Below are 26,402 nucleotides of genomic sequence, written 5' to 3' on the forward strand. Positions count from 1 at the left end.
GTGACTTGCCCATGTATACACAGTAAATGGTAAAGCTGAGATTCGAATCCATGTCCTCTGATACTAAAATTGGTCAATAACTCAGTAAACATTTATTAATCACATACTGTGTGCCAGGAACTGTATTAATCACTGGGAATATAAATTTTTATAAGAAAGCAAAAATCACTCTTTCAAGAATCTCATAATTTAATGGGGAAGTCAGCAAGCAAATAACTATGTACAAACAAGCTTTATAGAGGATTAATAAGAAATAATCAACAGAAGGAAGATACTAAAATTAAAAGGGATTAGGAAAGGCTTCCTATAGAAATTAGGACTTTGGATGGAACTTAGAGGAACCCAGGGAAGCGAGGTTCAGAGGTAAGGAGGGAAGAGCTTTCTATGCATGGGGGACAGCCAGTGAAAATGCCCAGAGTTGATAAATAAAGTGCCTTGTTCAAGGAACAGCATGTCTTCTAGTGTTATTGAGTCACAGAGTACACTGGAGTCAGTGGGGAAGTGTGTTAGGTGAAAGAAGACTAGAAATGTCGGGGTGAAGGTGAATAGGGTAGGGCAGATTACGAAGGCCTTTGAAAGCCAAAAAGAGAATTTTATATTTGATCTTGGAGGTGATAGAGAGGCACTGAAGTTTGTTGTGAGTAGAAGTTTTCATGCACATTAGTATAATATAACTTTGACAGCAGTGTGGAGGATAAAGTGAAGTGGGGAGACACTTGTGACAGGCAGACAAATCAGCAGGCTAGATAGTCCAGGAGTAGATACTGAGAACTCAACACCAGGGTGGGAGCAGTGTCAAGAGGACAAAAGAAGGAATATATGAGATGTTATGAAAGTAAAATTGACAGGTCTTAGAAACTGATGGGATATGGAATGTAAGAGTATGTCTGGGGGCAACTGGGAGGATGTTTGTAGTCTCCATAGTAATAGATAAGTTTGGAAGGAGGTAGAATTTGAGAGGAAAGATATTTGTTGCTTTTACCATTATACCAGGCTGCTTTGTCGCTCCTTGTTGACCCAAGACTTTCTCCAATAGGAAAGTGGGTGGAGAGCGATATAGTAATTAGTAGATGAGAAGAATACACTCCAATTTTTAAAGGCAGCAAGTTTTTTGCAGTCATTTTTTTCCCTTCTTCCTTTGACTTTTGTGGAGGGAAGATTTTAAAAAAGAAACTTGTGAAGTGGGAAGCTCAAAGCTTATTTATTTATTTGTTTTGACATTCAGGATAGCCTAGTTTATTTGTAATTTGAATAACCTATGCACAAATTAAAAAAAAAAAGAAAAGAAGTGTCTGGTATTATATGTAGAGGAGCTCACCATTACTTAACTTAGAAGGGTAATGTTTTTAAAGGGGAAAAGCCAAGCAACTGTCTCAAAATATAGTCATTCCCACATTTAATTTTCACAATTTTCTTAACCAGTTGAGTTTTTTCAAAAATCGTACTTTCCTTACACTTTGGATATTTGTTTTGTTGATGGCTCACAGTCTGTGGTTCCACTTTTTCCTCTAGCCTAATGGTAGTAGATAAATATCATGTAAGTGGCCACCATCATGTTTAAGCTATGTTATTTAATTACAGGTCTATCAATAGACTATGTGGAGAACAAGCTTTATTGGATCAGCTCAGGAAATGGAACCATAAATAGATGCAACCTGGATGGGGGCAATTTAGAAGTGATTGAGTCAATGAAAGAAGAATTAACAAAAGCTACTGCTCTAACCATCATGGGTAAGTATGTTGTTTCTACAACTGTAAGTTTTCCTGTTGATTGGTTGTTGATAACTTATGAACTATTGAAAGCTGAGACCAGTGATTAATCCATTGGCATCAGATATGTATTCAAAATGCACATTTCTCTGAATATATCCCTGCTGCCCCCATTAGCTCAGAACCTCATGAGATTGCCCAGTTTGGGACTTAGTATTTATTTTTGGGGTTACCCCTGGCAATATCAACTTTGCTTGTATTGATTCTCTCTGTTTGCTGTGACTTTTACTTATTTCACAATTATTTTCCGGGTTGTGCTGTGATGCCATCCTTTGCTGGAAACCTAAATATCATTCCCAGAAAAGCTGGGTCCTGATTATCCCTGGTAATGGAGGAAAGGTTAAAACAGATAGTGAAATCCATAAATAAAATAAAAGCCTCCATTTGGCCCGTGTTTTAACTTCCTTTCCCCCTAGAGTGTCATGGGTATCTGAAATAAAACTTCTCACAACTGCTAAAGTCAAGAGATATTTTACTTTCAATTGGAACACCACCGAGAAGATCATTATTTCTGAGCACAAGTTCCATTTGACTTTTCTACCTTCTTTTGTATTGGGGGAAAAGAAAAACAAAGTCAAAGAAAACTCTCACTTTCTTTTGATTGGCTCTGCTAACAAGGTATTTTTCATTAAGCAAGCATTTTACTAACAGGGAACAAGAATGTTTGGGAGTGAAAACATTCTCATCGCTAAGAAACTTGGGCTTTAACAAGACATAGATGATATATGAATCAGACAAGTAAAGGAGGATACAGGTGATATATAGTACAGGGAATTACTTAAAGTTAAGAAACATCTGTTTGAACAGAATACAGGATATAGGAAGCTCTTCATAGCTAAACATTGCTATATGTTTTACTTTCCCAGCATGCTACAACAATACTCTTAAAACCAAGACAGAGTTATTTATGCTTGTGGTTAAATACCGGCTGAATAGTCAGGAATAAATAAAATGCTCCCTTGATTTGAGTTTTATTTCCTCTCCCTGTCCTTCTCTATAAGTTATTAGGTAAGTAAAGTTGCAGAGAAACAGAAAGTATTCATTAGGAAGGAAGAAGAGAGACCAAGGACCTGGATAATTCAAACAGTGACTAATCAAGCTGTTCACAGTGGAGAACTATCTATGCTTTTGAGATGATTATTTTTATTTCAAAAAACTTAATTTCCATAGTGGAGGTCTTTTTAAAGGGAAATTTATACATAATTTAAAAAAGAAATATGACATTCTAAGTATGAAAAGTGAATCAAAGTATCATGATACAAAGGAATCATGATATACTAGAAAGAACATTGATTCTTATTAAGTCAGGAGAAATTTCTATTTTAGCCCTGACTCCACCCAACTTTACCTTTGTAGGCCTCATTTTTCTTATCTGTGAAATTAGATTTGATGCCCTTCAATGTTCCATCCACCTCTGAAATACTGTGATCTGAAAGAACTATTTCTTTAGTGGTTATTTACAAACTGAAGGACAGTGTAGTGTAATGGAAAGAGCACCAATATCCAAGTAAGGAAGACTACCTCTGACTCATAATGGCAAGTCATTAAACCTCTTAATGCCGCCACCATCGCCTTCTCCCAAATCCTTAAATCCATAAGTTGCAGAGTAGGTGCTAACAAGCAGTGCTTTGGAAGGAGAAGTTTCCTTATTCAGAGTTCCACATACCAGCAAAATTACAGGTTATATCTAAGATACAAAATAACACACAAAAGCTGTTAGCTGGATTCTCACATGGTGACTTATACCTTTTTTGGTAATATGTCAGAAGGCATGGAGTTGACTATTATATATTGAGGCATTTGGTTATATTTTTGAAGACTTAAACTTATCTGAAAATTGACTGAATGCTTATTATTCTAAAGATAGAGATACTATAAGGATTAAGGAATATACATTTTTAACTTGATATTTTGCATGATAAGCTATGTTGCTAATTTTATGTGGTCTGGGCTTCCTTTTTCACTATGATAATATGATATCTATAATTTGCAATGGAAACATGAAACTTACAGCTAAATGATCACTGATTTGGAAAGGATTTGAAAATTCATCTTCTGATCTAATAAATGGCTTTCGTGATAATTTAGTTAGCAATTTTTGGTTTCTAGTTGCATTGAAAACAATAAGAGAAGAGTTTTGTTGTGTTTAATATTGAAACTTCTGATACGAGGTAGGATGTGTTTAAGAAATTGTAAGAATACTTTTTTCTTCAAAGCAGTCATCAATTTTTAACAAATTAATTATTTCCTAGAAATAAGATGTGATACTTCAGCAAATATGGATGAGACACACTGGGTTTCGTTCCCTGCAAAGTAAAAAGTCACAGTTTTATATGTAATTTGCCATCTTAAAACAACAAAAACAACAACCTTTCTTCCCTGAATTGCTTCTTTCCGTGAATATGTTGTTTTGCTCCTTCACATTTATGAAGGTATAATTTCATTTTCAAAACTTCTCTGCCTGTCTTTCTAACCCATAGGTCCCCTTTTGGTTATTTCACAATGCCTAGGCACTTTACAGACTTCCCAGAGCATTAGTTCAGATGTTAAAATGACTAGAAGACAGGAGGTAACCATAAGACTGCAGCATCTGGCCTTTCTTGCTTAACACTTCACTCTGTGCCTAGAAACATGATCTCCTGAAAGCATATATCTGATGAGAAGGACATTTTAGAACTAGAATCTTGGTAGGATGTTCCTTTAAGACAGCACAGGAGAAAAGACTAGTTTATGTTTCTCAGACTTGCCAATTAAAGGGAAAAAATCTTGTTTTATTTTTTTAAGGTCATCAGAATGTACAAAGGAAGTACAGCTTGAATCTTGGATAAAGTTAAGCAAACTGTAACAATCCTGAAATCATATGCATTAAAAATAAAGCAAAATGAATTGCATTTTAGTGCCCTTCCATTAAATCAGTAGCCTAGCAAACAATATTGAATCAAGTAATCAAGTCAAACAAATTAGAAGAAAATGCTATAAAGAGCTATATTATAGAATTCCAAAGTAACTCATTGAATTTTTAGTGAGTCATATATGATAAAATATTGCCTTGTAAACAATTTTTAAGACTTTGAAAGGTTATTTTGCTTGCCAGATTACCACAGACTCTATTTCATTAAACAGGAATTTTGTTTCATCTATATTGTAGAGTTCTCCTAACCCAGAGAAAGGGCAATGAATTAGAAGTTAAGAGCTTTCTGTTGTTGTTTAGATGTTTTTCAGTCATGCCTGACTCTTCATGATGCCATTCATGGTAAAGATGCTGGAATGGTTTGCCATTTCCTTCTTCAGCTCACTTTATAGATCAGGAAACTGAGGCAAATAGGGTTCAGTGACTTGCCAAGGGTCACAGCTCATAAGCGTATGAGGCCAGATTTGACCTCCGGAAGAGGAGTATTCCTGACTCCAGGCCCAGCTATCTATACACTGTGTCACCTAATTCCCCTTAGTTAGGGGACCCGGATTCAGATGTCTGATATAACACTTCCTAGGAAATCACAGTTTCTCTGAAATTCAGCTTCATCATTTCCAAAGTGAGACAGTTGAGCTAAGTAATGATCTCTAATGTTCTTTCCAACTTCAACATTCAAAGATTCATTGAAAGTCTTAGGAACTGCATACACAAAGTTCTCTACTTTCTCTAGAAAGTAGGACAGTAGGTTAATTTTACCTATGGATTGAATAGAGGGTGTTAGGTTTTGGGGGACATCATGATGCCAATGTTGGAGACATTTTTAGTTTGATATGATGTCAGGCACATAAGGAGTTCACTTTAAAACCTTGGATCAGTTCACATTCTTTCAGCAAATAAAATCAAGATTCAAACCTGATAGGCTTATACACCATATTCACTCACAAAAGACAAAGTAAATGTAACAAAAGTCAATCCATTGTCTATATTTGTTGAAAAGCATTATTTTCACCATAAGTTCAACTGTTACAAACTTATCAATGAGTTATGTCCCAAAGATCTGTATTTCTCCTATTTATTTGGAATTTGGAATGCATCTTCCCACAGAAATATTGGGGGGAAATGCATACTACACTGGAAAATCACTGGATCTGGAGTCACAGGACATGAATTAAAATTCCGTCTCTGAAGTTTATTGTATGTGTGAACTTGGGCCAGTGACTTAACCTTTCTGGGCTTTGGTTTCCTAGTCTGTAAAATGAAGAGGTTGGACTTAGGTGACTTTTAAGGACCCCTCCATGCTTTAGCTCTTAAATCTCAAAAGTCATTAAAATGACTTCTGGGCTAATCAGGACAAATATTATTTAATGCATAACAAAGATGGAATGAAGCCATCTCCATTTAAAGTCAGATTTGGTCCCATATCCAAAAGCTTTAGAATGACTCTAAACCAGTTCCCAAACTTATTTAGCCTACCAACCCTTTAAAAAAAATGCTCAGCACCCCTCTGGAAATCTACTTTCTTTAACCTTTTAATGATTTTTTAAAAAATTGCATCATTTAAAAAGATAGGATTTTTTTTAAATGATACATCTTAAGTTTAGCAATTTATTATACATTTGTGGGTTTTTTCCTGCACTGAAATTTTGATGACACAATATTATGTCATGTAACTGGATAGGATTGTATTGTAAACAAGTCATTATGTGCACATATTCCTGCTGATGCATGCTGGACTTCCTAACAATGAGAGAACTTGCCTGCCAACACTTGCTTATTAAGACCTGTTGGCAGACTTGACCACTGATCAGTTATAACTTGCATTCTCTGTGTTTATTTGGAAAATAATGTAATCACTACAACTTTAACTCTGTTACACAACAGATGAAACAAGTACCTAGTGGTTTTTCAAAACTTTCTTCTCTTCTTTCCATTCATTGCTCCCCAATTGTACCTGAGGCTACTACCGTCCCCTCCCCACCCCATCATTCTATCACCCCTGTCAAGGAGGCAGCATTGTCCACTTTGGGAACCTATTCTTAAACCAACACTTTTAGAGGAGTGGAACTCTATTTAAATATTATTTATAGAATAAGACATACTGTTTTAATATGAAGATTTTCTTCTCAGTTTGAACTGGCCTACTAGTCATTCCCTGTGTTGACAGTGTTCACTGTGCCTTTGCACAGGTGCTTCAGAAAATATGAATGAATTCATTCCTAACCTTGACTTTTTAGAATTCCTACTTTCCTTCAAAGTGAGCTCTCATGTGCCATCTGGGCCCACCTCTTATTTCTACCTCTTGAAATTAATTTGGGTTTTTGTTGCATTTACTTATCTGTGTACACATTTTATTACTGCTTAAAAGAGGAATAGCATGGCATAATGAATAGAAGACTGACCTTGGAGCCAAGAGGACCTGGGTTCAAATGCTGCTTCTGAGACACACACTAGCTATGTGAGCATGAACAAATCTCTTAATCTATCAGTCTCAAGCACATTTCTAAGGCTGTACATTTCAAAGGATTTGCATGGGTGAGAAGAGTTTCCATCTTAGAAGTTCCCCATGCTTTAGTCCTGACAACCAAAACATAAAAATCCAATGTTATATTTACTTATCTGTGTACATCTCATATCCATACAGTGAAAATATACAACTAGAGAGCAAGGGCTATCTCATTTTTACTTGTATTTCCATTACTTTGGATAGTGCTTTGAACATAACAGGTGCTTAATAAATGTTTATTGAATTGAACTGGGCTTTGCTGTATTAGCCTCAAATGAAACATGCCAAGTTCTTGAATGAAAAACTTTTGATGAAATGTTTGATTTTTTTAGTAAGCACTACATTGTTGACACAGAGGGCAAGCTCTAGAATTTTTCATCTTTAGATTTCCAGAACTTAATACAATACCTTATGCATGGTAAATGGCTTAACAAATATTTGGTGAATTGTAGTTACAAGAGCAATTGAAGTGGGCTTGTGTCTTACTAGGTATCCCAAGTCATTTATCTACAAACACTACACTAGACCTGGGAAAGACCTTAATTTAAAAAGATCAAGATCACCTACTGCATTCTTTTTTTTTTTAACAGTTATTTTATTATTTAATATTTTAGTTTTCAACATTGATTTCCATAAGATTTTGAGTTACAAATTTTCTCCTCATTTCTACCCTCCCCCCACTCCAAGATGGCATATATTCTGATTGCCCCATTCCCCAGTCAGCCCTCCCTTCTGTCACCCTACTCCCTCCGTCCCCTTTGCCCTTGCTTTCTTGTAGGGCAGGACAGATTTCAATGCCCCATTCCCTATATATCTTATTTCTCAGTTGCATGCAAAAAAAAAAATTTTTTTAAGGAACTGCTTTTAAAACTTTGAGTTCCAAATTCTCTCCCTTCTTCCCTTCCCACCCACCCTCCATAAGAAGGCAAGAAATACAACATAGGCCACACAGGTATCATTATGTAAAACACCTCCATAATACTCCTGTTGTGAAAGACTAACTATATTTTGCTCCCTCCTATCCAGTCCCCTTTTATTCACTTTTTTACCTTGACCCTGTCCCTTTTAAAAAGTGTTTGCTTTTGATTACCTCCTGCCTCATCTGCCCTCCCTTCTGTCATCCTCCCTTTTTTTTTATCCCTTTCCCCCTACTTTCCTGTGGGGTAAGATGCCCAATTGAGTGTGTATGTTATTCCCTCCTCAGGTCAAATCCGATGAGAGCAAGATTCACTCATTCCCCCTCACCTGCCCCCTCTTCCCTCCCAACAAAACTGCTTTTTCTTGCCACTTTTATGTGAGATAATATACCCCATTCTATCTCTCCCTTTCTCCCTCTCTCAATATATTCCTCTCTCATCCCTTCATTTGATTTTATCTTTTACATATCATCCCTTCACATTCAACTCATCCTGTGCCCTCTGTCTACATATATGTATATTCCCTTCAACTACCCTAATACTGAGAAAGGTCTCATGAATTACACACATCATCTTTCCATGTAGGAGTATAAACAAAACAGTTTGACTTTAGTAAGTCCCTTATGAATTCTCTTTCTTGTTTACCTTTTCATGTTTCTCTTGATTCTTGTTTTTGAAAGTCAAATTTTCTATTCAGCTCTGGTCTTTTCACTGAGAAAGCTAGAAAGCTTAAGCAAGTCCCTGCTTTCCAGCTGCCATCTTGGCTCCACCCTCACCTACTGCATTCTGAGTCATTAACAGTTGTCTTGACTCTTGTCTTGCCACTGGACTCTGATGACTCTGGGAGAGTGCCACTGATGATTTTACTCAGCTCTGCCTCACTTAAATCCAATTCTCATGTAAGTCAAGACATCACCTTCATGATGTCATCTGTCCTCTTCCAGAAGTAAGGATGAACAACAACAACAACAGCAATGACTAGATCTGTGCTATATGAATTATTTTACTTGATTGTGTTTATGGAACTCATGAGAGGCATTTCATCTTATTACTGGATAGTCTATTTCTTGGATTTTCCAAGATCACCTTTAATTTTCCTCACCCACATTCACACAGATACACAACCATCTAGATTGTGATAATATCTGAGAATGCCTCACATGCATAGACAGTTTCCCTTCTATGCAAAAGAGATGGATAGAGCACATCATGCTTATATTGCATATTCAAATTATACTGATTATGTATCTATCACATTTATTAGATATGATGCTTCTTGAGGTTAGGTAATAGATTCAATTATTTAATTGCTTGTTACAACAAATGCCTAGTTAAATGTTATGGACCCTATACAATCTCTCTCTCTCTCTCTCTCTCTCTCTCTCTCCCTTTCAGAAATGCAGGAAAGCAAATGTAATATCTTGCAATCAAATGTATTTTTAAATCAATTTTACCTTGACACAAATTAAAATTAAAATAAACTTTCATTTCTATTTGTTGTTGTTCTTCACTTCTATTCCTTTGTTGTTTGATCATTTTAGTTGTGCCCGACTCTTCTTGACCCCATTTTGGGTTTTCCTTGGCAAAGAGACTGGAGTGGTTTACTATTTCCTTCTTCAACTCATTTTGCAGATGAGGAACTGAGGCAAACAGTGTTTAGTGACTTGCCCAGGGTCACATAGCTACTAAATGTCTGAAGAAAGATTTGAATTCATGAAAATGAGTCTTCCTGATTCAAAGCCCAGTGCCCTATCCACTGTGCCACCCACCTACCCTCACTTCCATTTTAAAAATGTGGAATAAATTATTATTATTATTATTTTAATATTGTAGTCATTATAGTTATGATAATTTTATTATATAACTCTTCCCATGGAATAAGTTAAAGGAAAGGTGTGGAAGCATATACTAATATAATGTGTATTTTACATATGTATAAATATCCTACATACATGTATACATAGAAACTATAACAATAGTAATATAATAAAGTAACAGCCCTATCAGGTACTGTTGCTGTACTCCTTCCCTAAGAGTAATGCTGCCCTTGATCATTGGTCTGGTTTGTTTTGGAAGTTGGTGTAATTTGGATACTTCTGGTTATTCCTGTATTTATTACTGGCTTGCTATCTGTCCTTGGCATCTTCCTAGGTACCTGAGATAAGCTGGCCAGTCTTTAATTCCCAGTTTATTATTTTCATCCCTCCTTGAAATATGAGTACAATATATACACTTCTCTAATTTCAGACATTTCTTCCATGAGCTCTCATATATAGTAGCTAATGGCTTTAAAATTATATTTATCATTTTTACTCTAGCTTTCTTCTTTCAGATTTAGTAAGTCTTTTAGACAGAATTTCCTTTCACAGATATTCTTCATTCTCAGGAAATAATGATGCCACTATGAGAAGTATTTTCCTATATAATTTTCAAATGGACTATTACTGTGCAGGCTGTAATATTTTTACAGCTCAGATTCACAGTTATATTTACATGATTCAAGCATTGATTACCTGGTATGCAGATAAGAGCCTTTCTTTTCCACTTCCCTTTCCTTCCACTTGCCATTTCTTTCTCCATCAGCACCTCTGTTGGGGGACAAGTCAGGAGGTGAAGTTCAGGTCAATCATTGTTTCTTCTTGTAAACAACTTTGTGAGTAAGAGGTGGAAACTATTGACTGAAATTATGTCTTGCTTATGGATTTTATTTCACGTACTATCCCTTTTTGCAGCTAGAGTAAACAGTTGGTGAGCTGACTGTAATACTATTCTCATACAAAAGGGCCAGGAGGGAAAATAATCCAAGAACCTAAAGGTTGGATAGAAGAAGGGGAAAAAAAAATCATTAGGTATTGCCTGCTTTATGCAAATGGATATGTGTGTGTGTAGAAGGATAAAGTAAGAAGACTCTTAGATTAGAGACAGAAGCTTGGTTGGGAGTGGTGTAGGGTGCAGCAAGGTCATCCCATTACAAAGTATCCCATTTTAATAAATGTTGTTTAACTGAGGCTAAAAAGAGAGGACTGAAGGGTATACATTGAAGATGGCTGGTGGTGGTCTTTAATTAATATAGAACTTCATGTCTAACCTCTCCCTCAGAATAGGAAGTAGACTTCAATTCAAAAGCATTTATTATCTGTTTATCTTCCTATCCATCCATCCATCCATCCATCCATCCATCCATCCATCCATCTATCTATCTATCTTTGGGATGTTCAGGAAGGACCAGTACCTCTGGTGTGAGGGCTTGCTCAGCTCTTTTCAGAGCTGCTCATTCACCTTTGGTATCCACTTTCACTCAATTCTCACTTATGGCTCCAAGAAGCTGTAGCATGTGCAGGAGCCCCAATATGGTAAAAATCCATTGTAGCAAATTGGTTAAACCAGATTAAGGGTAATTGACAGGTCTCAAACCTATAGGCGAGTCAGGAGGATGCCTACCCCAAGCATGTGAAGACTTCCTCTGCTGTAACAGGCAGATGAAAACAATTTGCTCCAATGGCCACGGAGGACTGCAGTAGGTACTGTGGAGTGCTTAGAGGTTGGTCAGGCATTGAAGACACCAAGGTCATCCACTGCATCCTCCAGTCATTACCAGTTGTCCTGACTTTTGTCTTGCCCCTAGACTTCAATGACTCTCAAATAGAGAGACTGACAAGTTTGTGCAACTCTGCCTCATTTAAATGCAATTCATTTGCAAGTCAAGCCACCACCCCTTAATGTCTTTGATCCTCTTCAAAATGAAGGACAAACAACAGACAACATTAAGCATTTATTATGTAAGAGCTTCTGTGCTAGGTACAAAACCAAACATTAAAAAACAGTTCCAGTGCTTAAAAAACTTATAAACTCTAAGAGTGACTACTCTGGCTCCCTACTACCTGAAGACTACATATATTTCCACCCCTCCCCCAGGGTTCTTCTGAATCCTTAGAAGTTGAGAGCTGTCTCTCATCTCCACCATTAGCTCAAGGCCCCACTGATTATGTACTTCCAATTTTAGGGATCTAAGCACACCACTTAACAGTAAGATTAGTTTTTACAAAGAAATAGTCACTTCAATGGAATAGCAAAAACCAACATATAAATAATCTCTCTTACATTAGACTCTTCCCCAATTAATGAGAGGGCAGCTAGGTGGCACAGTGGATAAAGTACTGGGCTTGGAGTCATCTTCTTAAATTCGAATCTAACCTCAGACATTTACTAGCTGTGTGACCTTGGGCCAGTTGCTTAACCATGTTTACCTCAATTTCTTCATCTGGAAAATGAGCTGGATAAGGAAATGCCAAACTACTCTAATATCCTTGTCAAGAAAACCCTAAATGGGGTCACAGAGTAGTACCTGACTGAAAAATGACTGAATAACCAATTAGTGAATGATAATACTCTGTGAATATTCAAATCTGTCATTCCTGGATACCACCCTTGGATGCCATAAGGGAGAGGAGAGAGGGAGGATAAAAAGAGGGAGACAGAAAGAGAGACAGAGGGAGAGAGATAAAAGACACATATGGAGAAACAGAGAGAGAAACATAGGTAAAGAGAAAAGCAGAGACAGAAAGACAGAGATCCTGCCATTGTCCCAATCTCAAGTAGTTTCAGGTAGGTAACCAATGGGAAGAGGTTGCTGCCACTGACACGGTAGATCTTCTACCAGAAACAAGTGCCTGGTGTCTCCCACATGGATGCCTACATCTTAAGTGATCCAGCATGTACCAAAGCAAAAGGGTTATTGTACTTTTTAGGTGGTTGTTGTGGGGTTTGGACCTGTGATTTGATAAGTATTGGTAGCACAGGATGAGAACCTCCTCTATTAGTCAATCAGTCAGTAACACTTATTAAGTACCTACTATGTGCCAGGCACTGTGCTAAGTGCTAGCATTACAGGCAGAAAAAATATAGTCTCTGCCCTTGAAGAACTGACAATTTAATGGGGAAATCTCTCTCTCTCTCTCTCTCTCTCTCTCTCTCACACACACACACACACACACACACATACACATACACATGCATGTACACGCACACATGCTCATGTGCTGAAAAGAGCAGTAGAGGAGGTTAGGAGGTAACCCAGCATGGGCTGGGGGGATAAGATAGAGTCCATTGAAGAGACTGATATTTTCTTTACAATTTACACTCTGCTGACAGTGAGAAGCTCAATGATTTGCTTGGGGTCATGTGGCCATTTGAGCCTGGGTCCTCCTGACTTCCAGGCCAGCTTTCTCTCCACTATGTGCCTAGCTTATTTACCACTGATGGAAAAACAAAACATATAAACAAAAAAGTAAGACAAATTAATATTTTGAGGGGAACACTAATAAGTAGGTCGAAGGAGTTGAATCTTGAAATGAGCCAGGGATTCAGAGAGGCCAAGGTGAGGAAGGAAATAATTTCAGGCAAGAAGAGCCTATTCAGAGACACTCAGGAAGCAGCGGATAGAATATATCCTTTATAGGAACATTCAGGTGGCTAGTCTTCCTGGAACAGAGAATGTGTGAAGGTGGATAACATGAAATATATCTTAAAAGGTAAGTTGGAAGACATAATGAAGGACTTTAAATGTCACATAGAAGAATTTACAATTTTTCCTAGAGGGAGTAGGGAATGGGAAAGTAATAAACATTTAGATAGTGCCTACTATGTGCCAGGCACTGTGCTAAATAATTTTAACAAATATTATCTCATTTGATCTTCATAACAAGCTTGTGAGGAAGATACTATTATTATCTTCATTTTACAGTTAAGGAAACTGAGGCACAAATTAAGGGACTTGTTTAGGGTTACACAGCTAGCACGTGCCTGGGACTATATCTGAACTCAGGTCTTCCTGACTCCAGGCACTATCTACTGCACAACCGGCTACCTCTAACATAGGGAGACACTGACACAGCTTGAAGACAAAGTTGTGGTCAGACATGTTTTAGGAATATCATTCTGATAGTTGTTTGGAGGATAAATTGTAAAGGGCAGGGAATGGAGATAGGGACTTTTTCAACAACATTTCTAAATAAATGACATAAATACAGAATTATATCTCTAGAAAGCACTTAAAAATTTCCTAGTACAATCCATTCATTTTTTCCCAGTGAGGAAGCTGAGCACCATAGTTAAGACAACAGATATTTATTTAATTTTTACAAAGGGCTGGTTATTGTGCTAAGCTCTGGGGGCAAAAGAAAGGTAAAAAAATAGTCCCTGAGAGCTCACAAGCTAATGGAGAAACAACATGTAAACAACTATATACAAATGATAGACAGACAGACAGATAGATAGATAGATAGAGATAGATAGAAAGATAGATTGATAGATGGATAATGTGCATCTATCTATATATACCAACCCAACCCACCCCTACTATATAGATATATATATACACATATATGCATGCATTATATTTACATATGATATATATACTCATACACACACATATATACACATGACAAATTGTAGGTTAGTTCAGAGGTAGATATATTGCTCAAGGATCAATAGCTAGAAAATGATACAGTCAAAAATTGAACCTAGGTCTTTTGGCTCCACATGTAGTTCTCTTTTTGTTCCTCTATACTAGGTAATTATTTAATGAATATATCTGGGTTCTGATTTCCTCATCTGTAAAATGAGGGAGTTTTAATATGGTTGGCTAGATTTCTTCTATGTCAAAGTTATTTTACCTTACATATTTTAGATCATTTGAAAGCAGTTTTTGATAAATAAGAAACTGGTTATCTTTGATGAGAGCAATAAGACCATAAAGATTTGAACTGATTTTTTAAAATCACTCTTCCAACAAGTCAAAACATGACCTATTTGGAGGCCTTTGCATAGGCACGAGCTAACAGCCTTTTTGTTAAGGTTAGCCAAAGTTCAGACTCAAATTCATTTTATCAAGAATTTTGTGGGTCTTCTGAACCTAGGGAGGCTTGATTCAGTTGTCTAAAATGAGATAGGTGCTTTTTATAAATCCCTTCATAGAAATCTACAGTACTCATCCAGCCCTAAAATTACTTGTAATTTGTCGTCTTGGTCCAACCTCCCTACTTATTTAAAGTAACTCTGAGTCAAGGGTGATTGTAAGAATCAGCCTTTAAATACAAATACCCCATAAACTTTAAAACTGCACAGCTAAATTCTGTTTCCTGTCACTGAATAAATATGTTACATCATTGAACTGCTTTAAATAGAAATTTGACAAAATTAGGCTTCATATGAAAATTTAGACAGGTAAGATGGAATTTTGACTATTTCCAGGATAAATTGAAGGGGGTGGAAAGTTGGTGCAGGCAGAAAAAAACAAAATATGTTCTGTGGACATTTTCACTCTTCTCTTAGAAAGAAAAAGATATAATATTTTAATAGCTAAAATTTGGTTTCTGTTGACTCAGTTATACTCAGGACTTTTATTTTAAATCAATGCTAACTGAGTAAGCTCATCATTTAGCCTTAAGGGACACACTGAAAGTCATTAATGATCGGAGTCATTAAGGACATTTGTTCATACTTTCTGTGTGCTTTCTTTCTAGATTCATAGCCTTCATAATCGTTTTAGAGGAAATTCACACTAAATGTAACAAGGATGGATAGCATCCCTGTGGGAGATTCAAGGCTTTCACATTAAAGTGCTCCCAGATAATATCAGAATTTCAGAGAACTGGCCATTTACTTACTCAAGAAAGAATATAATGCTACTCCTCTTTTAACCAAAATGGTGAAAGTATTTCTTTCTGTTAGATTTTCTAATGATTCTCATTTTAGATTAATAATTTTATTTTAGATGTCCTTTTCAGTAAAACATCCTGATGTAATAAATTGGGCAGAAACTATATATTTTTTAAAGAAGCATTCCTGTTTCTCAGATTACATGATCCTGTTTTTTCTCAGTGATTCTTCAGTTTCCTGATTTTTCTCAGTGATTCTTCAGTTTCTGAGGTAGGATTTAAACTCAGGTTTTCTTGACTATAAGTCTGCTTTCCCCTATGCTATGCTGCCTTTCCAGAAGCCACTCAACAAAATTGACATATAGGATACATCCAAAAAGATTATCTATTCAAAGATTAATTATTGTGGTAAATTGTTACTCTGGGACAATGGCAGCTCATGTAAATGCATAAATGGAATTAGTTACGAAGTAGTGGATCTAACTTGTATAGACTTGCAAAAGTTATCTGCCCAATCTTATGCATAAAGTTGAGAGTGAGTCTGAAATGGAATCTGGAGTCTAGACATTGCCCTCTAACTATAAGAAAGGGAGCTTGGTAATTTAGAATTATCTCTTTCCAGGAGTAAGTGTCTTCCAGGTTTACAATAACATAAATCTAGCTGGCTATGTGATCTTGGGCAACTCACTTAATCCGGTTTGCCTCAATTTCCTCATCCGTAAAATGAGCTGTAGAAGGAAATGGCAAACCAGTATCATTGCCAAGAAAATCCCAAATTCAGTCACAAAGGGTCAGACTCAACTAAACAAGGCTTTTACGTCAAAGCTTATGAGATATCTCTTCTCTGATCTCTGCATTTCAACATTTTAGTAAAATTACTTATATGTTTTTTAATTCACTCCTCTGAAAATGAATTTCTGACAGTATTGAATTGTTTATTATAAGGATTGGTGTAATATTTTTTCCTTTTAGATAAGATTGCATTTTAATAACTTCTAGGAATAAGTCATATTGATCAGGTACTAAGTAATTCTGAAGTGTTGCCAAGACAAAGTCTTTGGACAATCAATGTTTATTGGGCACCTACTATGTGCTTGTTGCAGAATCAAGTTCTGGTGATGATAAAGAATAAGGCTTTTTTTCAGTGCTAACTCCCCCCCTCAAAAAAAAATCAGGTTAGAATCTAGCAGGGGACAATACTAATACACATACAGAACCAAGAGCAACAGGGTACAAGGTATAATTGAGAACAGAATTTCAAAATTCCATGATAGGTGCTATGGGATTTCAGAAGAGAAATAGGTGGGTGAGAGTTGAAGATAACAGAGAATTTTTCATGGAGAATATTGGATTGAATTTGAGCTAGACTTTGAGAAATGAGTTTGATTTGCATAGGCAGAATGATAAAGATAAGGGCTTTAGAAATATGGAGCACACAATGAGAGTAAGAATAGAGCTAGGAATGAGCTCAATGAGTTGTTGTTATACAAAATGAATAACTGGGCTAGAGTCTTCAGTAGTTTTGAACAGATTCCCAACCCTTATCTCTTAAGGAAAGTCTAATTGAAAAAAGAATTTCAATCCAGGGAATTGTGGGAAATAATACTGGATTGTTAAGGTAAGGTCACATTATGGAGTTTTAAAAAGCCAAGCACAGGGGTTTACACTGAATACAATTTGATTAGGGACCCACTGAAAGTTTATTTTATTTTTTTAAGTAAGGGATTGATTTAAGAAAGAAAAAGAGCATAGTGCTATAAAGAAAAATAAATCATAACTGCCCATCCCTGAAATTTGATTTTGGACTTTTTCAGAAAGCAGTATTTTATATAGTTGTGAATGTCATTAATTTAACTGATATTTGTATAACAATAGATGAATGTCAGGGGCTATATCTATATACATAAGCCTCTTCTGACAACCTCCCCCCAAGCCTTTTTTGACTGCTGAAAGCCAATTTTTTGTTTTAAGAGATTTAGTGTTATGGGATCATAAATCCAGAACTACAAGTGACCTCCTTGAAAGGGTGGGGAACCTGTGGCCTTGAGGCCACATGTGGCCTTCTAGAACCTTGGATGCAGTTTTTGACTGAGTCCCAGTTTTAGAGAACAAATCCTTTTAATAAGGGGATTTGTTCTGCGAAGTTTGGATTTGGTCAAAGGGCTGCATTTGAGGACCTAGAGGGTCACACGTGGCCCTGAGGCCACAGGTTCCACACCCCTGTCCTAGGACATATAGCTTTGTGATACTGTGCAAATCATTTAACCTCTTTCAATCTTAGTTTCCTCATCTGTAAAATGGGATAATGATAGCACCCGCCTCACAGGGTTGTTGGAGGATCAAGTGAGGTAAAATAAAAGGCTTTGCAAGCTTTAATGGCACAAATGAGAAAACTGAGGGTCAGAGAAGTTGAGCAATTTTCCCAAGGTCACATAGGTAGTGTTAAATGGTGGAATTTGAACCCAGCTCCTCTGAGTAGAGCCACCACTCTTTCTACTATATTAAGTTGTCTATAAAAAGAAGTTGGATTTGTTTAGGTAGATAGGTAGATAGACCTGAACTAAATATTTATTTTATGATCTAATTATTTCTTGAAGTAGATATGGAAATATGAAGAAAACATTAACTAACAACAACAAAGGAATATTTTAAAAATTTTTTCTAAAATGACCATTTTGGAAAATGCATATAAAGGCAAATGTTTTTTTTTTAATGAAAAAAGTCACTGTGGCATCTTTTTTCCACTATGATTTAAGCAAATTTACATAGGTGAACCACTGAGGTGGACCCCCCAAAAAATGGAGAAATTAATGTGAATGCTATAGGAAATTAAATAGCTTTATGAAAAGGAATAAAAAATTAGTTAAACAGTTGGTGGAACAATTAAAAAAATTATGATAGTGTTTTGATAATACTGCTAGGAAGATACAAGTGCAAAAATGCAACCAGTAGCAATCAGTATATCTAGGATGTCACTTCATTCTCATGACCCTCCACACCTTATTAGAACTGTTTAGTGATTGGTTTTCTGTATCTTTGTTTCCTTTGAATTTTTCTTCTTTATAGATTGAAAAAAGAAGAAGTCCAGGTTTGCTTTTGCTTACTCATAGTATGATAGATTGAGAATTAGAAGTTTCCTTAGAGACAACTCCAGGGGACTCATGATGGAGAATGCTATCTTCATCCAGAGAAAGAACTGTGAGGTTTCAATGCAGATTGAGGCTCACTACATGCTCGTCTTTTTTGCTTCTCTTTTGTTTTTGTTTTTAGGGTTGGTTTTTTTTGGTTCTGTTTCTTCTTTCTCAGGATTCATTCCATTGATTATAATTCTTCTCCACAACTTGACTAGTGTATAAATTAATTCAATACGAAGTTATACATGGTAGTTATATGAGATTCCATGCCATCTTGGGAAGGGAGGGGGGAGGGAGGGAAGAAAATCTGGAACTCAAAATTAGGTAGAACCACGTGTGGTAAACTAAAAATAAATAAATAAATTTTTTTAAAAAAAGAAGTTTCCTTAGAAATAATCTATTCCAAAATGAAGACCAGAATGCTTAAGCAACCAGCATGAGATTGCCATAAGCAAGTTAGTGCAAGATAGGAAATTTGAACCATGGTTATGAGATGATAAATTTAGAGCTAGAAGGGACTCTAGAGATTATCAGATAGCTCTTTTATTATATAGATGAGGAAATCAGGGCCAAGGATGGTTTGTGACTTGCTTGGGGTAATATGTTATACAATGCCCAATTTCTATGGCAGGATTCACTCAAAGGTCTGTCTGACACCAAACCCAGGATACTAGTATGTACTACAATCCTCTTATTCCCTAACAAATATTCTTTCCCCTATTCTATGTTGCCAAATTTATCATTTATCCTAATCTTTAAAGAGGTGGGAGGGTCATGTGTCATGACTAAAGGATAATAAATGTGCAGCCATGGTGTTGGACTACAGCCCAAGAAATATTAAAGACTTAGCAGAAGGCTTTTAGTGCACTTTGGATGATCTTTTAATAGAGAAGGATGAGAGCAAAAATAGCACAGGATTAGAAGGCATGGGTATGTTCTGATGTGTGCTACTGGAAGAATTGGCTGTATTGGTGAGATGACGTAGCTACATATGTAGGAAGTGTGTTTCCTAGCCTGAATCCATTACTCAGACAATCCATGGCTAGGAAAATTCTTCCAGATTCCTCAGACAGATTTCTTCGACTCTTTTTAGTCAGGCAGAATATGAAAGGTTTTGTTTGGTTTTTCTATCTCCAAAGTGCTAGATTAATTTCTATATTGTGATTTTTATATTTAATCTTTTTAAATGAAGAAAATGATAATAGAAAGAACAATGATTTTGGAGTCAGAATGCTTATTACTATCATCTTGGACAAGCCACATAAAATTGGAGAGCCTCATTTTTCTCATTTGTAAAATAATGATAATTAGTTCATAGGGTTGTTTTGCATATTAAATCAGATAATATGTCTAAACATTTTTGTATGTGTAAAGTGTCATAGAAAGGCAAGCTATTATTATTGAGGGCAACTAGGTGGTGCAGTGAATAGAGTGTTGGGCCTAGAGTGTTGGACTCATCTTCCTGAGTTCAAATCTGGCCTCAGACAGCTATGTGACCCCAGGCAAGTCACTTAACCTTGTTTGCCTTAGTTTCCTCATCTTAAAATGAGATAGAGAAGGAAAGGGTAAACCATTCCAATATCTTTTACCAAGAAAACCCCAAATGGGGTCACAGACAGTAGGACACAACTGAAATGACTAAACAACCAAACTGTTATTATTATCATATTTGCTACTAATGCTTGCTATGAAAAGAGAAATGTTTGTTATACAATAAATCAATGCTTATGGGTTTCAACATCCATGGCATTCTCAAAAGACAAAAAATAAAAACAGCTTAACTAAAATTAAATTAGTCTTGGCAATGGTCTATCTGTTTATCTCTGTTTCCAACATTTTATATACAGAGATACCACATTGGCAGGAATGTGGCTTAGTGAATAGAGTTAAGCTTCAGAGTAAGTCTTAAGATCAAGTCCTGCCTTGAACACCATTTGATTGTTTAATGCAGGGTATATCATTTACCCTTTAAGTGGATTAGGCAACTCTCCAAGACAAATTTTCTCCAAGAAAGGTACTCATTTGCAATGCTACTGTGAGTTTCCTTGCTAAGTTCCCTAAACTGAAGAAAAAAAATAGGTATATATATATATATATATATGGAGAGAGAGAGAGAGAGAGTAAAAAAAGGAGGCTATAAAATAATTGTTTATTTTTTGGGATATTAACTCATTTTGATTTGTTAAGTTATTTGAATTTCATTAATTTATTGTTGTTCTAAAACATATATGCTTTATCTTCCCTCTTTCTCATAAGCTCCTTGAGGAGAAAGGCCACATTATTTTTTGCTTTTGAATTACTAGGACCTAGCAGTTTACTTGTAAGTGCTCAACAAATATTGAATTACATTGCATTTTGATAAAACTTCAAGAAAATTCTAAGTTTTTAGAAAATAAGATGAACTTCAAAATGGATTTTAAAAAGCAACACCTTTGGTTCATATGCCCCATTTTTTAAATTTAGAAAATATTTTCATTATAGGTACAGCTTAGATTATTTTTTGTAAGACTTACGTGTTGACACAGTTTATGCTTCATCATTGTTTAGGCCATAGTTCACATGTCTGTGAACTAGATTAAAAAAAAATATTTTGATAACTGTATGTCAATATAATTGATTTCCTCTCAAAAGAATCCAAAGATTTGACTAGATTGCTGTAGAAGCCATCATTTTAAAAAGGTTAAAAATTCTTTTGTAGACTGTTACTTTTCAGCGATAGCCTGTCATATTTATGGGGAAAATTCTTGGTTTTTATTTGATCTCCTGCAGTAATTCTTATTTGCCTCCTATGGTTTGGGTCAAGATTCATAATGCTCTTTGATCCATGGATGTTCTACAAGGACAATTTTTTGAGATGTTTGTAGAAATATTAATGTAGTTTTTATACTAGATGTGCCCACTAAAAGAATTTTTTTTAAAAATCAGACTGAATGAAACAAAGGGGTGGGGAGTTTGCTAGGGAGATCATTTTTATTTACCTTACAACATTCTTCACTTATTCTTCATTACATTCTTTTAAATCATAGTCACATTTAAAGTTAGTTGAAGTAAAACAGATTTACACACAGCTTCATAGGCAAACACCTAGTGAATAAAGTGAGTTGTGCTTGCTGTATTGTGCTATAATTTTTGGCTTTATATATACAATAATTCTTTCAATCAGTCAAATGTAATTAATAATTTTCCAAATACTCTACTTTCAAATCATACTTTTTACATAGTGACAACCCACTTTTTACTTGTACTGAAAGATGTCATTTAGTTAAAAAAAATTAAATATATATACCTACATTTTCTAAGCCATCGGTCTTCTAATTGCCATAATACTATTCATTACAGTAACAGTAATATATGAAATATATCTAGGCAATTTGCCCAGCACTAAGTACAGTACATAGTTGTCTTCTCTAAGCACTCAAACCACCATTAATGAAAACTAATGGCCCATCAAAATTTGCATTAAAAGTACTGCTTGAAATCTCCAAAGGACAATATGCAATGCTCATATAGCAATTTTTGTCACTTTAAATTGCTATTTTCCAATATGTTGCTCTTCTTAAAGCTAATTACCTAACAGAATGCATAAATACAACAATTGTAATGTACATCATAGTGTGGTTTTAGCAACAGGATTATAATTAGTGATCAGAGAACACTTTCATTACCGTAAATGGAACAATTAAATCATTTTAACTTGAGAATGTTACTTAAATGCCTAAAATAGTGATTATTTCTCCTTTACTAATTGGTAAAGTTTAAATTTTCCTAGAATAATTTTTCAAGGAATTATTCTTTTTAATCCTTATCGTTGTTTAAGGTAAATCATACATTGTAATGTTAAATCAAGCTGTATTGCATCATTTTGTATTACTACATGCATTTCCTTTCATCTGAAAAGAAGCAATATTAAACTTTTTAGAGTAGGAAAAAGGGCAGTATATTTAAGATTTATAAGGAACTTAGAGCAAATTAAAGCCCCATAACATTTTAATTAGAGAGAGAGAATGAATGAAAAGAACTGAAGGATTCATTCCCGAATTCTGCTCATATACGACAGTTACCAGCTGATGGTAGAATGTAACAGATTGTTTGGAATCAAGCTGTGCTCTGGTGCGTAGGACCAATTTAAATAGAGACTAGGCAGTTAAATACAGCCCTTTTCACTGTTCAGTGGTATTGGCCAACATAGTCTAGGCTTGTGTATTTGGCAGATGGTCACAAGAGCATTTTCCTGGGGATAACTATGCTCAGATGTGGCTCTCTTTTTATTATTTATTTTTAAGTCAAACGTCATTATTGGGCCTGGAGCATCTACATACTTAAATTTCCATTTTAACTTTCTCTTGTAATTAAAATCTCTAACCCTCAGTTGAATATTTTCTGGATCTCCTCAGATTTTTTTTTTTTTTTTTTTTCTTATTTCTTTCTTTTTCTTTTCTTTTCTTTCTTTTTTTTTTTTTTAGGAAAGAGAAGTGTACATTGTTGTAGTGATAAAATAAATGATTCTTATATGATTTTTAATTTGAATGAAATGTTTCTTATAATTCCAGATGTTTCAGACACAATCCATGGAAGGTCTTAGTAGCTTGGATAGGAAGACAAGAGAAGCCATGCCTTATTGGCAATTATTTTAAGATTGGTTTTATTTTATTTTATTTTATCTTATGTGCAGTAAACCTATCATCTTCTATATCCAAAGATGGTGAGAATGTAAAGGCCTAGTGATGAGATTGTCCTGTGCTTAAATGCCTTCAAATGAGATTATATTATGGAAAAAAATGAAAGATTCTGTGATTTGAGAACAGAGATTGTCAGCATTGTCTATGTGCATGACTGAAATTAGAAGGAGAGGTAAGTGGCCTAAGTAGTGTTTACTATGTACAAGAAAAGTATAGTAAACAAATTAAGTAGTGTAGCAATCATAGAAAGAGGATATATGCTCTATTGAGAGTTGCTGTGAGAGAGAAATTCAGAGGAGAGATTTTGGTTTCTTTTGAGGGAATATTCAATTATTAAGACCAACCTCAAAGCCCATCAAATAACTTTCTGGTAGAAGAACATGTGAGACTTTTTTTTATGATATTAAAATATGTATATTGTAACTACTCAGTGGACTCAGTTTTAAACAGCTGCTTCATTGTAGCATGATGATCATTTTATCTTGCCAAATTGAAAACAAAATCAAATTCATGGCCACAATCTCTTCTTTGAAAGTTCGTCTTTTCTGTAAACACCCCTCATGGAATATGATTTTTATCTCTTTTAGAATGATCATTCAATGTCACATCCATATGAATGGATCTGAGGTACATCATGAGACTTATCTACTTCATGATTGCTCTTCATAGAAATTGGCTTTAGGAAATTCTGTTGTAAGAAATCAGATCACAGAATCATTAGTCACAGGGAATCCTGGATATGCAGTAGCTGCAATTACTCTCCGAGGATCATCTTTTCACTCCTTTTTTTTCCCTAGGTAATTTTTGGATTTGTAGAAATGGTGGGTTTACTTTATTTCCCAGAAATAATGGAGTGAATTGATTTTTTAACTTGTCTTTTCTCAGCCTCCAAATGTCAACAGTTGTTTTCATGATCAAAAATTTTGTTTTAAAAAAGATAAGAGCTAACTTTGATTTTATTCCATGGTGTGTATTCTTTTTAATTTTTAAAAATATAATATGCATATATTACATATACATATTATATATACACACAATTATATATGCAAATTCATTTTTATCTTATTTCAACAAGTAAATGACTTCATGTAGCATTCATTCTGATTCCTTTATAAAGAGCATATGCAATTTTGCTCATCTTATGACTTCCATTTAAATCACAGCACTGCATCAGGCAGTTAGATGACACGGTATATAGAATGCTGGGCTTGGAGTCAGGAAGACTTGAGTTCAAATCCAGTGTGACTTTGGCAAATCACTTAATCTCTTTACCCCAATTTTCTTAATTGTAAAATGGGGATATTAATAGTATCTATCTCACAGGTTAGTTGTAAGTTAAATGAGATACTGGTAAAGTGCTTAGCATAGTGCTTGGCACCTAGTAGACACCATGTAAATTCTAGCTATTATTATAAATACTAGCTATTCTGATTTTGGTGTGAGGATTAGACCTGTTTTTTCATTCGTATTGGGAATTTCTAGATGAAGAAATTCCCTCTATTGATAAAGAATAGTCTTATTTGTTTCGTAGAACCCTGAAAAATCAGGTGACTTGCTAAGGGTTATAACCTGAGTATCAGAGATACTGCTTGTACCCAGACTTTCTCCAGGGCTTCTTAAACTTTTTCCACTCATGACCCCTTCAGTGCTTCTTAAACTGTGCCATGCTGCCACTGTCCTTAACTAAGATTTTTTTTAAGGAAAGAATGTGGAAAGAAGAGTTTTTCAGATAACCATTTTTCCCCTTCTGATTATAGGAACATGCTCTAATTGGCAGACAGTTTGCTTAACTCACTTGAAAATATTGGGTTATAGCAATATACATTTTTGGTGATTACCTTAAATAGTTGCCCAAACTTTTTTAAATTGTACTGGAATCTCAAGGAATTGAACATGCTCAATTTCTAATAGATGAAGGTATTTTATTGGATTCTTGGAGAAACATAGCTTTAAAAATGAAAATTCAAAATATTTAATTTCTAACAGTACTTATGCTCCACTTTTTTTTTCTTTTCTATAATGTACACAGTCTTGTATGTATAAACACACTTTTTCTTTCTTTTCAGCAAATTTTAAAGTATAAAATATTTGATAGTGTCAAGAGCAGTGGTAGTATTAAGAGTAATGGCCTCATATTTTAGTAGCAAGGATTCAATATCAAACTAATAATCATGATTTAAAAGCTAATTTATTTAAGGGACTTTTAATGGATACCTTAGAAATTCAAGCACATAAAACCCGAATACAATGTTATACATTAGCTAATTTTTATTTACTGTAAGTATTGTTCTAGGAGGTAAGAAATATAGACTCTAGATCTAACTCTTTCTCTACCTTGCTGTGTTCATAGGATCATAGGATTTATTATCAAAGAAAACATGAAACATCTTATAGTCAGAGTCCTTCATTTTACCAATGAAGAAACTGAAGCTTGGAGAAATGAAGTGACGTGCCCAACTTCACATACATTGTATATAAATAAGTTAGGATTTAAACCCTTTCTTCGTAGTCTTTTCCTTCCATGGAAATATAAAAAAATAGGATGGATAGATAGATAGACAGAGACAGAAAGAGAGGGAGAAAGGGACAGAGACAGAGAAACAGAATGAATAGAGTAGAATAAAATCAGAGTTAGATCTGTTCTTTTTTATAACAAAGTTTATGATTATGACAACAAAGCTCATGGGAGCATTGTTCGTTACATATCTCTCTTCTGGGTTCTTGAACTATTCAACTAGATCCAGATTTTTTTTTTAAAAAAGGTTGTCAGTTACTTCATGTTAATTCCCTTAATGTTAAGAATATATATTTAGGAAGGTTGCAACTA

The 26,402-nt window shown here is 35.1% G+C and overlaps 1 protein-coding gene across 1 annotated transcript in view; it reads left to right on the plus strand.

The window, feature by feature from the left end:
- LRP1B (LDL receptor related protein 1B) overlaps positions 1-26,402 on the plus strand; it is a 2,306,513-nt gene that overhangs the window by 1,562,948 nt on the left and 717,163 nt on the right. Inside the window, exon 32 of the mRNA XM_036744555.1 lies at positions 1,582-1,731. Coding sequence (XP_036600450.1) covers positions 1,582-1,731 — 150 coding nt within the window. The remainder of the gene's footprint in view (positions 1-1,581; positions 1,732-26,402) is intronic.

The sequence above is a fragment of the Trichosurus vulpecula genome, chromosome 2 (genome assembly GCF_011100635.1).
Source record: "Trichosurus vulpecula isolate mTriVul1 chromosome 2, mTriVul1.pri, whole genome shotgun sequence".
Lineage (NCBI taxonomy): Eukaryota > Metazoa > Chordata > Mammalia > Diprotodontia > Phalangeridae > Trichosurus > Trichosurus vulpecula.